The sequence below is a fragment of the Mus musculus genome, chromosome 1 (assembly GCF_000001635.26).
Source record: "Mus musculus strain C57BL/6J chromosome 1, GRCm38.p6 C57BL/6J".
Taxonomy (NCBI): domain Eukaryota; kingdom Metazoa; phylum Chordata; class Mammalia; order Rodentia; family Muridae; genus Mus; species Mus musculus.
Genome location: NC_000067.6, coordinates 187,166,775 through 187,179,625, shown reverse-complemented (window position 1 = coordinate 187,179,625; position 12,851 = coordinate 187,166,775). Strand labels below are relative to the sequence as shown.

The following is a 12,851-nucleotide window of genomic DNA, read 5'->3' as shown; positions in this document are numbered from 1 at the left end:
CAGGCTGCAGGCAGGCCTGTAGAACATTTTCTTAATTAGTGATTTATGAGGAAAGACCCAGGCCACTGTGGGTGAACCAGTCCTGGCTTGGTGGTCCTGGGTTCTCTAAGAAAGCAGGCCAAACAAGCCAGGAAGAGCAAGCCACTAAGCAGCACCCTTCCATGGCCTCTGCTTCAGTTCCTGTCCTGCTTCCTTCAGTGATGCAGTGCAGTGTGGAAGTGTAAGCTGAATCAACCCTTTCCTCCCCAGCTGGATGTGATGACGGTGTTTCATCCCAGCAACAGTAACACTAACTGTAGCTTAGTGTGAACAACTTTTCGTTTTTATCTTAATTATTACTTACTATGTCCTTTAGAATACAATTGTGAATAAAGGATTTCACAAATGGGATATGTGCCAAGAATATCAGGATCTCAGACGGTCCCATCTGAACCAGTGTGGATGGGGTTGCTACTGTTTCCAGTACTTGCTGGAGTGGGAAAAGGAAAGAGTCCAGGCCATTGGCACTATCTCTCCTCATCCTCCACCTCACTCCGACCCCCACCATATCCCAATCTCAAGAATTCCTTTCAGTGTTCGCATAGGACTCAGCCAATTTGTTTGTCCTCACAGGCTGCTCTTCTCAGAAATGGCCTGAGTCTCTGTGGGCTCTGTCATTCACAGACCCTCAGCCTCCACGCTCACTCCTCTCCCACATCTTGCTTGATTTCTCCTGAAATTTAAATGTTATTTGAATTTAGTAGTATTTTCAGGAATGAGCTGTCCTCAGCACCAACAGTGAGTGTATCTCCAAGTGCCCTCTTATCATACAGTTGCTATGTAACTAGACAAGAAGGCTGCTACAGGGAAACCACCCCTGTGACCTTAGGCAAGCACTTGACCACACTAAGCATCAATTCTCTCTTCTTTCAACTGAGACTCAAATTCTCTACTTTAGCCTGAAGGTGGAGCATTAAGTTAGATGAAACAAGGAAATGCTCTCTTATTTGCATGTGTATACTCGGATTTGTTTCTCTGTTTCATTAGAAACAATTCCTCCATATTGTCAGGCATTACCTAATTTTGGTTTAATTATGGAGAATTTCTAAATTAAATACTATATAATTTTAAGAGATTTCTTTACATTTAGAGAGCTGATCTGTAATGAGACCTTGGGGAGCATGCCATTGCTGCTCTCCATAGGAAGCTTGCTCTGAGCACAGACCCACACCAGGGGCATGGAACCCCTGCAGAGAACTCCACTCCAGGGATGGGATTCCTTCTGGCTTCTACAAGCACTGCACAAATTCGCAGCTCTCCCATAGTTAAAATAACTAACAAGTAAATCAGAAAAGCAAACTAGGATAACTTGAAAAACATTTTGTTGACAGTCTCTCACTGTAGCTACACAGCATTGCGCTGTTACTTCATCTGGTTGGGAGAATTTCTGTCTCTAGTTTAATACACTCACAATTGTGCTGCTTTTTCTTTGTTTGTTTTGTTCTGTTTTAGCCATTTTTTTCCCACACTGAAACGCGGACTAAAATATTAAAATCCCCACATTTATCAGATTATAAAATGGATGTGAAATGACTTTTTAAATCACAAAGAAAATTTTTTTCTGTGATAGTTTCAATATGGTTAGCCCAGGGAGTGGCACTATTCAGAGGTGGGTGTGGCCTTGTTGGAGGAAGTGTGTCACTGTGGGGTTAGGCTTTGAGACCTTTCTCCTAGCTGCCTGGAAGACAGCAGTCTTCTCATGTTTGCCTTTGGAAGAAGATGTAGAACTCTCAGCTCCTCCACTATGGCTGCCTGGATGCTGCCATGTTCCCGCCTTAATGATAATGGACTGAAGCTCTGAACCTGTTAGCCAGCCCCAATTAATTGTTGGCCTTTACAAGAGTTGCCTTGGACATGGTGTCTGTTCCCAGCGATGGAAACACTAAGACACTTTCAGACAACATTTCTGTTTACTGAGTATTGATTCAACATTTTACTTACATGCATGTTAAGCTAAATATTCTTTAGCTAAACTAAAAAGCAAAGCAAAACAAAAATGGCGTTGGGGATAAAACCCCGTGAACTGGACACTAGACTCTTGTATTGAATATGAAAATGCATTTAGAGAAGACAGGCATCCTGCAGCCTTGAAACTGTGCTAAATTATGAAAGACTGTGTCCTGCAGGACAGTTGTTCTTCTGGAGTCATTGCACAGTTAAACCTGTAGGAGACTAGCAGTGAGTCTCAGTGTCGTCTTCTCTTCTTATAGATAAGTGAAGACTCTCTTCTTTTCTTTTTGCCCACAACATTGATATCACACTTTACACTGAGGCCTGAATTGTCAGGAAAACAGGTGGATGTAGGACCTAAGGAGACAGATTCTCATGATGCCTGAGAGTGTCTAGGAAGCTTGGAGCTTATTAAGTGTGTGACCACACGACTCCAGCACTCCTCTCAGATCAGAAATGTGTAGCTATGTCTTTTGGTAAAAATAGGACTGTTTGGATCTCTGTGAGTGATACAAAAGGAAGATAGCTTCAAAAAGAAGTTTCATTAGTTAAAAATTATAATTCACTTATTTTTCACTTATGTTTGTAACAATTAGAAGAGTAGATTTGTGACTGTGCCAGCTCAATGGCTAGGTACATATGATAGCTGAATAATTATAGGAAAATTACATAAGCTGTTTTCTATGATGAGATAATATTTTGCACATAGAAATGTTCAGAAGATAATGCACAGAAATAAAATGCTTAGGATCCCATATGACACACGAGACATCAGCTGTTGTTAGCAGTGTTCAAACAGCATTCAAAGTCATGGTCAAGATGCAGCACAGTACTTGGCATAGGCGCCAGGGCCTGTCAGCCCAGCACTGGAAAAACCAAGCAAGACTATAAATGTGAAGACAACCTGGCTTCCATAGTGAGTCTCAGGCCAGCCTGGGCTACTGGAGAGCTGCTGCTCAATGTGAAAAACAAGTAACACCAGCATTAGCTGTTAGGGTCCCCAATTCATGGAGCTCAAGACCTGAACCCAAGCCCTTGTGAATATATATCACAACGATTTAAGAAAAGGACACCATGAATTTGAAAGAGAACCGTACTTAGAGTGAGAAATAACATAATTATAATTAAAAATTGAAATTAAAATAGATAAAAGAACAAAAAGAACATTTTATTTAAAGACAGACTCATTTAACAATTTACTTTAACTGGACCAAATACAATCTACAGTGCTTCTGTGACCACATACCTAAGAAAGCAAGTTCATGCCCAGGAAGACAGTCCAGTGGATAAAGAGCTTCCCTTATAAGCATGAGAATAGGGCCTTGGATCCCCAGTATTTATATAAATGCAGTGGGAATGGTGACCCATGCTTATAACCCCAGTGCTTGCAAGAGAGGGACAAGGTATGGGGAAAGCTGGCTAGTTAGACTTGTAGAACCAGCAAGTGTGGCTCCAGCCAGAGAAGCTGCCTAAGTAAATAATGGGGACAGCGATCAAGAAATTATCTGACTTCAGCTTCTGGCCTTCACATGTATCTACCCACACATGCACCCACACACATGAGACATACTAATGCACATTTGTACACTACACACACACACACACACACACACAGAGAGCAACCACACAAATTACAATAGCAGATAGTTAATTTTTATCTTCATAATATCTTATAACAAATATATTGGCACCATTTACATCTACAACTAATGTACTAACTATATTCAGAAAAATCTCAAGATGCTTTTTGTGTTCTTATTTATTCTGGAGATTTTTTATTATTTGTAATTTATAAAATACATTTTGGCCATATGCTTTCTCTTCCCCCAGTTTCTCCCAGATTCTCCTTACCTCAAAACAACAACAAGAGAGAGAGAGAGAGAGAGAGAGAGAATGAATATCAAAGCAGATACATTTTCAAAAAGAAAATCAATAAAACAAATAGTAAAATGCCAAAACAAACAGAAAGCACACAAAAACCACGAGGTCCATGCAGTGTTGGCGAGTCAATCCTAGGCTTGGGGCCTCACCTGGAGTGTGGCTGACATACCAAGTGACACTCCACTGGAGAAACAGAGGCTCCCTCTCCCAGAAATTATCAGTGCAGATGGTTAGGGATGGGACTTTGTGTCCACTTCCCTTTCTTGGTGCTGATATTTTTTCTGCTTTGACCCTGTTCAGATCTTGTACATGCTGTCACAGTTCTGTGATTTCACATGTGGATCAGTCGTATTCTATCAAGAAGCTATTCCTTCTTTGGAATGATCTACCACCTCTGCCTGCCAGTTCTTTTTACCTCAGCTTCTTCCGTTTAGGTTTCTGAGCCTTTTGGAGCGGGGACTGAGAAGGGCATCCCAATAACGTCTGAACGCTCCAAAGCCTGGAGCACTCTACACATTATCCAGCTGTGGGTCTCTCCACGATAGTTGAGTGAGGCACTGAGCTGTGGGTGTAACAGTGTTCCTGCCGTTAGGAATTATTCTGTTGTTAGGTTCCTGCAGCAGAATGATAGTAATGTTTTCCCCTAAGGCTCATGATTGATCTGATCTCAGGTTCTTGGCCACTGTAGTGTCAGAATATGGGTCCATCTCATGAGTGAGCCTTAAAGCCATCAAAGCAGGTGGTCACTCCTCCTTCATTTGAGCTGCTGTCACACCAGAATATCTTGTAGACATGGCTCTGTTGTAAGAAGCAAGGTTGGTAGCTCGGTGACATTGATGGTGATTTCTCTCCTAGACTGGTGTGCAGAGAACCACCCAGCATCATGAGTGCTAGTCAGAAGGAGTGAGGCTTTTAGTTGGACACCAGTTTGACTTTTTGGTGTTCCATCACACAAATCTTGTCTTTCTCCACAGTAAGGCCTCACCATCAGGTTGTGGAAAACAACCAAATAGCTGTGGCAACATCCTGTGATGGTTGAGAGGGGTGGCCCATCCAAGCTCTTTGTCTAGTGACTCAACTGTATGTAGCCCACTTCTGGCACTAGAGGTTTTACTTGGTGTGGCATAAGATACCTAGTTGGGGTATTGTCCAAGCCTTTACTTGATATTTGTTATGAGACATTATCATCCTGAGTTTTAAGAAGTATATTTTTATGAAAAATGTTCAATACTATATTTATTTTTTATTTACATATTTTATCTTCTTATTGACAATAGATTCAGAGACGATGGCGTGGCTTTAGGATCCGGAAATATTGCTTTAATTATTATTATTTGAAGGAATATTTAAGAGCTGTTTCAGAAACCAATGATGCAATTCGGTGAGTACATCACTCGTATACTAGTGAAAGTTTACATGGACTAGGCACTTGATACTTATTGTTATCACATGTGCTAGTGAAAGGTTACATGAGTTAATCAATAAATAGTTATTGTTATCACACATACTAGTGAAAGTTTATGTAGAGTAGTTAATAAATATTTACTGTTATCATACTTAGAAAAGTCTTCAAGACTTAGTGATATTGTAATGGCAATATAGCTACATGATTCTATTTATTTTAAACATTCATTGTCTATATGTTAAGATATCATGTATTTTTGACCTTAAGTTAGATTATTTATGTGTGTAGTGTGTAGCCCATTTAAGAGTTTATTTTTATTAAAATATTACATAATGAGTTAGATTTATCTCTAAAATGATCCTGCAGATGAGATCTTTAATAAATCTCACATGTATTTTGAGAAACATGCACAATAATGAAAATTTTCTTTGGAAGGAAGAAAGTATTACAGAACATATGGAAGGGAGCAATCTGACAGCAAACAATGATTTTAAACATATAGTAAGATAGGACCTGGCTTTAAGGGACGTCTTCTGTAAAGTGTGTGTGTGTGTCATGCTGCTGTTCCGTCAATTTTCCAAAGTTCTGTGTGGTTTCATATTGCTGTACTGTACAGCAGTCTCCCTCTGTGATATGTCTCTCAGCAGTGACAAAATTACCGTGTGCCTATTGGTACCATAATTATAATCATTATTTTGTTTTACTCTTAAAGCTTTTATAACAGTAATGTCCTTGCTCTCAGGTGTGCCTTCCTTCCTGAGGGCCTGTCTTCTTACTAATTTGTGCTTTTAATATGCTAAAACATTTTAAACATATTCCAATGCTGGAATACTAAAGATAGTTTCTGTAGTGCAGCCGAAGTCCAGTTTTGCCTAAGTGGAAGTCCCTAAAGTTTCTCAGATCTCCTCAGGCCTGCTGGCAACACCAGTGTCTCCATCCTTCTCATCCGTGGTCCACAGTACCATCTTTCATAATAGCTTTTATTGGAATATAATTATTTGCTGGAGATGTCAGTGTTCCATTTTTGTATGCTTTAAATACCATTGCACTACAAAATCTGCAGGATAATGGATAGATTTCCAATGTATAATATTAAGTGAGGCCACACAGCCTCAGAAAGAGCATTTACATTCTCCCTTTTATAGTGAAGCTAGCCAATGATGTGTGTGTGTGCGTGTGTCTTGGTGTGCACATGTGAGCATGCATAACCAAATGTACATGTAAGTACAGTATAACATGCACAAAGAGAACAAGGCAGGCCAAATATCAAGGGATGAGGAAGGACCAAGTGCAGGTAATGGCTTGAGTTCTTGTATTCATATGGCTTTCCTTTGGGTTCCCTATAAATTTGTGATTCTTGATTTTAAAAATCTTTTTAAATTAATGTAACTATGGAGTAGGGAGCTAGCTCAGTCAGTAATCTCTTGCTCTGTAAGTTTCAAGACCAGAATTCAGATCCCCAGACCACTCTTTCTACTCCAAATCTGCTATGCTTTAAACCTTACTTGAGCGCACTTCAACTTCCCTGAAAAGCTGCTGATGTTGTCTCCCCTTGGGGTTGTTTGTTTGCAAGTTTGCTTGTCCTCTATTTGTGAAATCAGCAAGGGAAGGAATCAGCATGGCTGCCTCAGTATCCCTGTAACCATGGAGACCAGCAAGGTTTGGAAGTGGATGAACTGGCTAAGTGCCTAGCACAGGGTGGAATCATGAAACTGCAGCGCATTTTAAGTTTGTCAGTTAGAGGCAATTCTGAGAATTGTTTTATCTTAATCATTACCAATTCCAGTCAATACATCTCTATTGACTTCTGTAAAGGCCTAGTAGTAGGTTAGGTGTTGGGAATATAGTGATTGAAATGAGAGCTCTTGCCAGCCTTTATGTGCACATAGCTTATGGGAAGAGATCACAAAAGACATAGAAACAAAAGCAGAAAGCATTCATGTTTCTGTGCCTAGGACATATGCTAAATTCTCAGAATTCTTACAGATCTTATAGCACAGTGTTCTAAAAACCTCACATTCTGAGACAGCTGCAACTTCTTGAATACCCCAAATCAGGAACTTGTTGTTCTGAAGTTGCTGTCCTAAATTTCTTCAGTCTGACGACGTTTCTTGAGTGAGTGATTCCTCTCTCCACTGTGTACATTTCTCCGCCACATTCTGCTTTGCTTACAGCTTGCTCTTCCTCCTCCTGTGGTCACAACAGCTGCGAGTGACTCACAACAGCTGCAAGTGACTCACAACAGCTGCAAGTGACTTACAACAGCTGCAAGTGACTCACAACAGCTGCAAGTGACTCACAACAGCTGCAAATGACTCACAACAGCTGCAAGTGACTCACAACAGCTGCAAGTGACTCACAACAGCTGCGAGTGACTCACAACAGCTGCAAGTGACTCACAACAGCTGTGAGTGACTCACAACAGCTGCAAGTGACTTACAACAGCTGCAAGTGACTTACAACAGCTGCAAGTGACTTACAACAGCTGCAAGTGACTTATAACAGCTGTAAGTGACTTACTGTAAGTGACTTACAACAGCTGCAAGTGACTTACAACAGCTGCAAGTGACTTACAACAGCTGCAAGTGACTTACAACAGCTGCAAGTGACTTACAACAGCTGCAAGTGACTTACAACAGCTGCAAGTGACTCACAACAGCTGCAAGTGACTCACAACAGCTGCAAGTGACTCACAACAGCTGCAAGTGACTCACAACAGCTGCGAGTGACTCACAACAGCTGCAAGTGACTCACAACAGCTGCGAGTGACTCACAACAGCTGCAAGTGACTTACAACAGCTGCAAGTGACTTACAACAGCTGCAAGTGACTTACAACAGCTGCAAGTGACTTATAACAGCTGTAAGTGACTTACTGTAAGTGACTTACAACAGCTGCAAGTGACTTACAACAGCTGCAAGTGACTTACAACAGCTGCAAGTGACTTACAACAGCTGCAAGTGACTTACAACAGCTGTAAGTGACTTACTTCACTGTATAGAAGAAGAAGCGAGAGATAAGAAGCAAGTGTAACGTTTGGATTCACTCACTTATGGTTGTGCTAAGTATTTGTGCAAGAGAAACTCTCAGTCTCTCTCTGCCTTATCGTTTAGTGTCATCTTAGCTAGGGTTTTATTGCTCTGAAGAAACGCCATGGCTAAGGCAACTCTTATAAAATAAAACACTTAATTGGGGTTGGTTTACAGTTGTACAAGTTCAGTCCATTATCAGAAAGTATGCAGACGTGGTTTGGGAGAAGGAGATGGGAGTTCTGAATTCTCCTCCAAAGCCACTCTCTTCCAGCCTGGGTGAAACTTAAGCATAGGACCTGAAAGCCACCCACACAGTGACACACTTTCTCCAACAAGGCCACACCTGCTACTAGTGCCACTTCCCATGGGCCAAGCATTCAAACCACGACAAGTGTTAAAATTTTTTGTATATTTAGAAAGGATAAAACAATTACCAGGAATATAAACATGTAGCTTTAGCTATGAGCCAGGTTGCCCTAACTGGGAGCTCAGGCTCCTGGGATGTGAATCTCTGGAACCTAGGAATCTGAGGATGGCTCATCCTTACTCTCTGAAGGAAATTCTAATCCTAAGGGGTCTCTCTTAGAGTATGGGTAGGTGCTGTAAACTGTTGATGGCAGCTCAATGTCTACACTGTTAACATAACACAATGATTAGCCCATTTCCCAATGCTCTGCTCTGTAAACCGTGCAGTTCCTGCTTCTCACGGTTTCTCTTTTTTGCTCTGCTCATTTTTTTTTTTTTTTATTCTTCCGGCTTTGTTTATCTCACAGTCCCTCCTGTTTCCATCCCCTGCTTGCTTAGTTAACCTTCAAGTTTCCCTTACACTCTTTACATAAACACTTTATCTTTGTGGTAGCATATCTGTGCCTTTTTGTAAAAGGCCCTTGACTTGTTTTCCTACAGAATATTATACCCAAGTAATGGATACTGACTCTATTCAAGGGTGCAAAGAACCATGAGGGTGCTTAAAATCTCACGTGAATGCACAAATCTTTTCTGTCTCCATCCCCTAACCCTCTAGGTACCTCTTATCGAACTAGCACTCTGTCTGGTGTAATACGTTTCACTCTAGAAGAATCGACTCATAAAAACATTTGTGCACGTCCATCATCTTTTGAAAACAAATTCACATCATCGATAATAATCCTCAATTTGACATTTGCACTTTGAGTATTAGGCCATATGTAAGAGATGTTGTTCTACTATGTAATGACTGTTGGGGATTATGTTAGCGTTCATAACCTCTGAACCGAACCCAGTCAGGTTAGACTCTACCTCACAGCAAACCGCCCAGCTCAGCCACCCAAGTGCTAGGATTATAAGCATGCACCACCACACACCTAATTTGGATATTTATAAGCTTCAGTTGTCCGAGCTCCATCAACAAGATCGAATTCGTTGTATTGTATTGTGTTACCAAAACTGAACACTGGGAGCTCTCACTTGCTGATGTAACCCTTCCTAGTAGATTGTTTCTTTGTTTCCCCTTTGTTGTTGTTTTGTTCTTTCCTAATGTGCTGTGGAGTCCTGGTGAGCTCCACAGGACTTCCGCCACTCCTCCAGGCCTGTAGCACCCACTTCCTCCGTGCTCTCTTTCTTCGGGATTTTTATTTGTTACTCTTTTATATCCTTTCTTTCCATGATTTCTCCTCCTTTCTCATCTTTTGTATTGATTTCTTTTTTATTCATGTCTTTCTACTCCATAGACTTAGGAAATAAGCCTTCTACTTTCATTTCTTATGTGATTAACTTTGAAATTTCATCCTTAACAGACTCTAAAGTTATTCAATAGTCCTCGTGCAAATAACACAAATATTATTGGAAGGGACTGGAGAACATTTTAATCTTTTTGTCCTTATAGTTCAATATTTCAGTTCCATCTCTTATACTCTATAAATTAGGCATTGTTTCCCTACTCCATATGAAAATGCTAGTTCTAGGTTTGACCCTTCTTACACGCTATCTCAGTACTGGGATTATTCCTTTCTTCCCGAACAGTTTCTTCATAAACCACTAGACAACATAAAAGATGGTCTCATCAAAATTTTAAAATTAAATTATAATTTAATTCAAACTCTGGAAAGCATGCATGTTTCTAACTTAACAGTTATTTTTCTGAGCACTTTGAAGATATGATTTTTCTATTTTTTTGTTTAATTTGGCTTGTTGTTCCCTGATACCTAATTGACCTTCTCTGATTCTCTATATAGGTGTGCGGTGGCACTTTGTGTAATATTACTGTAATATATCTTAGAATGAACATTGTCTATTGAATATTTCTCCATGTGAAATTGCACTCCTAAAATCTATGCATGCATAAACTTAACAAAAATTTCAATAGATTTCTTTTCACTTTCAACCCTCTCTTGCCTCCATTAAGATTCTCTGCTACCCTCCCTAAAAGCCTTCCAATGCCCTCGAGTTGATGTCATTTGATTATTTTTTAGTGTGTGTGTTTTTGTGTGTGCATGTTTGTGCACACATGTGCTTGCACACTCATATGCATGCCTGTAAGTATAAGTACATCCTGCTCAGACTTTTGTTGTTGGTGGTGATGATGGTGGTGGTGGTGGTTTGTATATCGTTTCAACATGGGCCATCTACACTGGATAACCATTAAGGGGATCCTCCTTGGGAGAGGCTAATTTTCCTCTTAGCAGCCATCATTTCCTATGGTTATTTGTCTAGAGGTGGGACCCCCTGAAATTTACCCTTGCCAATGTTACCATGTCCGTTGATCCCACTGTCTTTCCACCTGCTTTCCCGCAGTGTTTCCTGATCCACTGTGATGCAGATGTATCCATTGGAGCTGAGCTTCCCATGATCTGCTGATCTCTGTGTTGTGTCTACTTGTGATTTCTGTGTCAGTATCCATTTACTGTAAATAGGGCCTTTCTTTGCTTAGGAGTGGTAGACACTGTTACCAGCGGGTATGATGACAAGATTTAGGGTGTAGGTGGAATTATGCTGTTTCACTAAACTGGTGTTAGTCAGTTTTCTTCTAAGACCCATGACTTCATAGCTCCAGAAAGCTGTCCAGGTTTCCAGTACCAGGCGTGATTTCTCTCCTGTTAATGGGACTTAAGTCCAGTTAGACGGAGGCTGGTAACTGCCAGCACGTGAGGCTGACTTACTTCACCTGTGCGGGTATCTTGGCATGCTGGTCATTATTGTGGCCCATGAGTGCTGGGTAGGCCTACTAATTTCGTCCTTCCCTTAACAGCTTGCATAGGATTTTCTGATACCATTTTCTAGACCACAGGAAGAAGACTTTCAGGTTAGATCCAGGCCAAAAGCAATAGCCTGATCAAGTATTCAAAGTCAGGTTTCTCATGCTTGACACGTGGCTTTTTATGAGTCTGTGGCCTTATGGGGAGCATAAGTGTTAGCAATCCAAGTGGCATAACTTCGTTACTTATACGTATTGTTATAATTTTCATAAACATAAAATAATGTGATACCTTGAAGAATCACAACTTTAATGTTATTCTTTCCCTGCCTCTCTTTCTCCTTTCTGCTTCACTTCCCTTGGACTCCGTTAGTCTCCTCCCTGGTTTTCTGTGTTCTGCCTCACACCATCTGCATTCCGTGAGTTCCCTCTTAAGTTCCCTCTCTCACGTGATCCTTTTCTATGCTCCTTATTCCTAAGATAACTCCATATTATATTCTTACACTTGAACATTTGGAGCTTAGAACTGCACATGAGGAAATACACAGCAGTTGTCTTTCTGGAGACAAGTTGCCTAACTCAATATAATCTTTGCTAGACCCATTTATCTTCAAATTTCATGATTTTTAAAAATACTGACTAGTATTACATTGTGCCACAGTGAATGCCACATTTCCATTGTCCATTCTCTAGCTGAAGGACATTGAGGTTGTTTCTATTTCCTGGCTAGCGTGATGAAGGCAGTAGTGAACATTGCTAAGCAAGTATCTGTGGAGGAAGGCGTCCAAGTTTTGGATCTATGCCAAGGAGTGGTATGGCTGATTATATGGAAAATTGAGCTTTTGGTTTTTGAGAATTTTCTGCCCTGATTCTCATAGCAGCTAACCCAGTTTGCAACCCATGTCCAGGCCAGCAAGTGACAGTCCCTCCCACAACCTCTCCAGCATTGCTGTCAACTGCTTTGTTCTTCTTATCAGTTCTGACTGGGTTTAACAGGAAATCTTGAAGTCCTTTTAATTTTCATTTTCTTAATTGCTAACACTGGTGAATACATTTTGAGGCATTGCCTAACCATTTTTATTTCTTCTGTTGAGAATTCTCTGTTTAGTGCGTGATCTCTCCAACTTTTAAGATTTCGTCAGTTTGTTACCCTGACTGTTCTTTGAGGCCTTTGTCTATTAGGGATATTGATCCTTGATTGGCTATGTAGCTGACAGTCTCTCCCTTTCCATACATTTCCTTCTCAGTCCATGCTTCCCTAGCTCTCTGGAAGCTTTGACTTGATTTGACTTGATTTGACTTGATTGCTGCTCTTAGCTGCCGGAGGAGAGTCCTAGCCAGGAAGCCCTCCCTTCTTACCTATGTCTTGTAGG

At 40.7% G+C, this 12,851-nt stretch overlaps 1 protein-coding gene across 6 annotated transcripts in view; it reads left to right on the top strand.

Annotated features, from left to right (window-relative positions):
* Positions 1-12,851, top strand: part of Spata17 (spermatogenesis associated 17) — a 205,898-nt gene that overhangs the window by 35,886 nt on the left and 157,161 nt on the right. For all 6 annotated transcript variants that reach the window (XM_006497207.3, XM_030243223.1, NM_028848.3 and 3 more), the window contains exon 5: positions 5,148-5,251. In XM_006497207.3, coding sequence (XP_006497270.1) covers positions 5,148-5,251 — 104 coding nt within the window. The remainder of the gene's footprint in view (positions 1-5,147; positions 5,252-12,851) is intronic.